The 2,258-nt window shown below is 48.4% G+C and overlaps 1 protein-coding gene across 1 annotated transcript in view; it reads left to right on the forward strand.

Moving 5' to 3' along the window:
• LOC130389785 (transcription factor Sox-6-like) overlaps window positions 1-506 on the forward strand; it is a 42,377-nt gene extending 41,871 nt beyond the window's left edge. Inside the window, exon 4 of the mRNA XM_056599722.1 lies at window positions 436-506. Within this exon, the coding sequence (XP_056455697.1) occupies window positions 436-506 (71 nt within the window). The remainder of the gene's footprint in view (window positions 1-435) is intronic.
• Window positions 507-2,258: the final 1,752 nt, after the last annotated feature.

Genomic DNA, 2,258 nt, shown 5'->3' on the forward strand with positions numbered 1-2,258 from the left:
CACAAAAAGGTAAACTTTTTAAGAACTAATAAAAGAAACCAAGAGCAGCCAAGCATTGTCAAATTGTATCTGTCACAGACCTGTAGGCTCCTGATAGGACTCTACTGAATCCGACCCTCTCTTCTATAGTACTCTAGGGACAGCCCTTTGAACTCTACTGAATCCGACCCGCTCTTCTATAGTACTCTAGAGACATGGAGTTCTACCCTCTCTTCAATATTACTGCAAGGGAAATGACCACCATGGTGACTGAAGCGATTTAGGGAAGGCAGTGAGAGAGAGATCAGGGGATGAAGGCAGATACTGGTAACTCACACTACTCCCAGTACTCTCACTAACCCCCCTATAGTCCCACTACTCCCAGTACCCCCACTACTCCCCCTACTCCCACTACTCCCAATACTCCCCGTATACCACTTCTCCCACTACTCCCAGTACTCCCTCTACTCCCCCTGCTCCACTCCCAGTACTCCAAATACTCCCCCTACTCCAAGTACTCTCAGTAATCCCCTTATAGTCCCACTACTCCCAGTACTTCCACTACTCTCAGTACTCCCAGTACTCCCACTACTCCCAGTACTCCCACTGCTACCAGTACTCCCACCACACTAGTGGATGTGCATGCCTGTTGTGTTTATGAAGTCTCTCCAACGTAATGAATCTCTGCTCCACAATAAGCTCCATGACCTTCTCATCCTATTGCCGCCTGGAGCAAGCACCTTAATGAGCTGCTGGAACAATACAGCTTCGTTCAAACCTACATAATGACCATCTCAATATGTTTAAGGCATTATTATGCAAATAATAAAAACAACCTCACTCAAGTCATTCAACTATTGTTCATTTGCATCCACATTATAATAAATATCAACTATTTCCAAAAAACGGACAATTCAAATAAACAAAACAGTTAGAGAGATACTCCTGTCGAACACCAAGTCTATGTTTGGGTAGATCTTTTAGCATTAAGCTACACCTTCTTTTTTTCTTTTGACGAAGTGATCAATCACTTTGACTGTGACTCAACGGACAAACTTCTCACTTCCCGGAGACTGATTAAGTGCGCTGTATGGTCTAAGGAATAAGTCACTGTGGTCTGAGATGGTGGGATCGACTGCCTGTAGTTCTGGACCAGGCTGGGAGTACAGGCTGGGAGCACCTGCAGTACTGGGAGAACTGGTAGTACAGGTTGGGAGTACTGAGAGTACTGGAAGTACAGGCTGGGAGTACTGGGAGTACAGGCTGGGAGTACTGGGAGTACAGGGTTGAAGTACTGGGGGTACTGGGAGTACAGGCTTGAAGTACTGGGGGTACTGGGATTACAGGCTGGGAATACAGGCTGGGAGTACTGGGGGTACTGGGAGTACAAACTGGGAATACAGGCTGGGAGTACTTATTGTACTTGGAGTACAGGCTGGGAGTATTCTGAGTACTCGGAGTACTGATTGTACAGGCTGGGATTACTGTGAGTACTGCGAGTACAGGCTGGGAGTATAGACTTGGATTACTGGGAGTACTGGGAGTACAGGCTAGGAGTACAGACTGGGAGTACCTTTAGCACTGGGACTACAGGCTTGGAGTATAGACTGGGAGTACTGGCGGTACTGACTTCCAGTACTGTGCGTGTGTCCCATTACAGTCTTTACTGGGAGTACCAACTGCCAGTACTGGGACTACAGACTGGGAGTACTGGGAGTACAGACTGGGAGTACAGGCTGAGAGTTCCGGCTGGGAGTACTGGGAGTACAGGCTGGGAGTACTGTGAGTACAGTAGGATGGGGCATGCAGGCTTGGGGGGTGGGGGAGGACTCACTGACCCCAACAAGCCTGCTGTGTTTAGTGGTCTGTCCCTTGGTGGGACCCTCCTCTCCTCCTGTGGTTAGTGGTCTGTCCCTTGGTGCGACCCTCATGTTAGCCAAACATGAAAAATGTTGGTCAAACCCTCATGTTAGCCAATCCCTCATGTTAGCCAATCCCTCATGTTGGTCAATCCCTCATGTTGGTCAAACCCTCATGTTGGTCAAACCCTCATGTAAGCCAAACCCCTCATGTTGGTCAAACCCTCATGTAGGACAAACCCCTCATGTTGGTCAAACCCTCATGTTGGCCAAACCCTCATGTTGGTCAAACCCTCATGTTGGTCAAACCCTCATGTTGGCCAAACCCTCATGTTGGTCAAACCCTCATGTTGGCCAAACCCCTCATGTTGGTCAAACCCTCAAATTGGTCAAACCCTCATGTCAGCCAAACCCCTCATG

This window comes from Gadus chalcogrammus, chromosome 9, assembly GCF_026213295.1.
Source record: "Gadus chalcogrammus isolate NIFS_2021 chromosome 9, NIFS_Gcha_1.0, whole genome shotgun sequence".
NCBI classification, from domain to species: Eukaryota; Metazoa; Chordata; class Actinopteri; order Gadiformes; family Gadidae; genus Gadus; species Gadus chalcogrammus.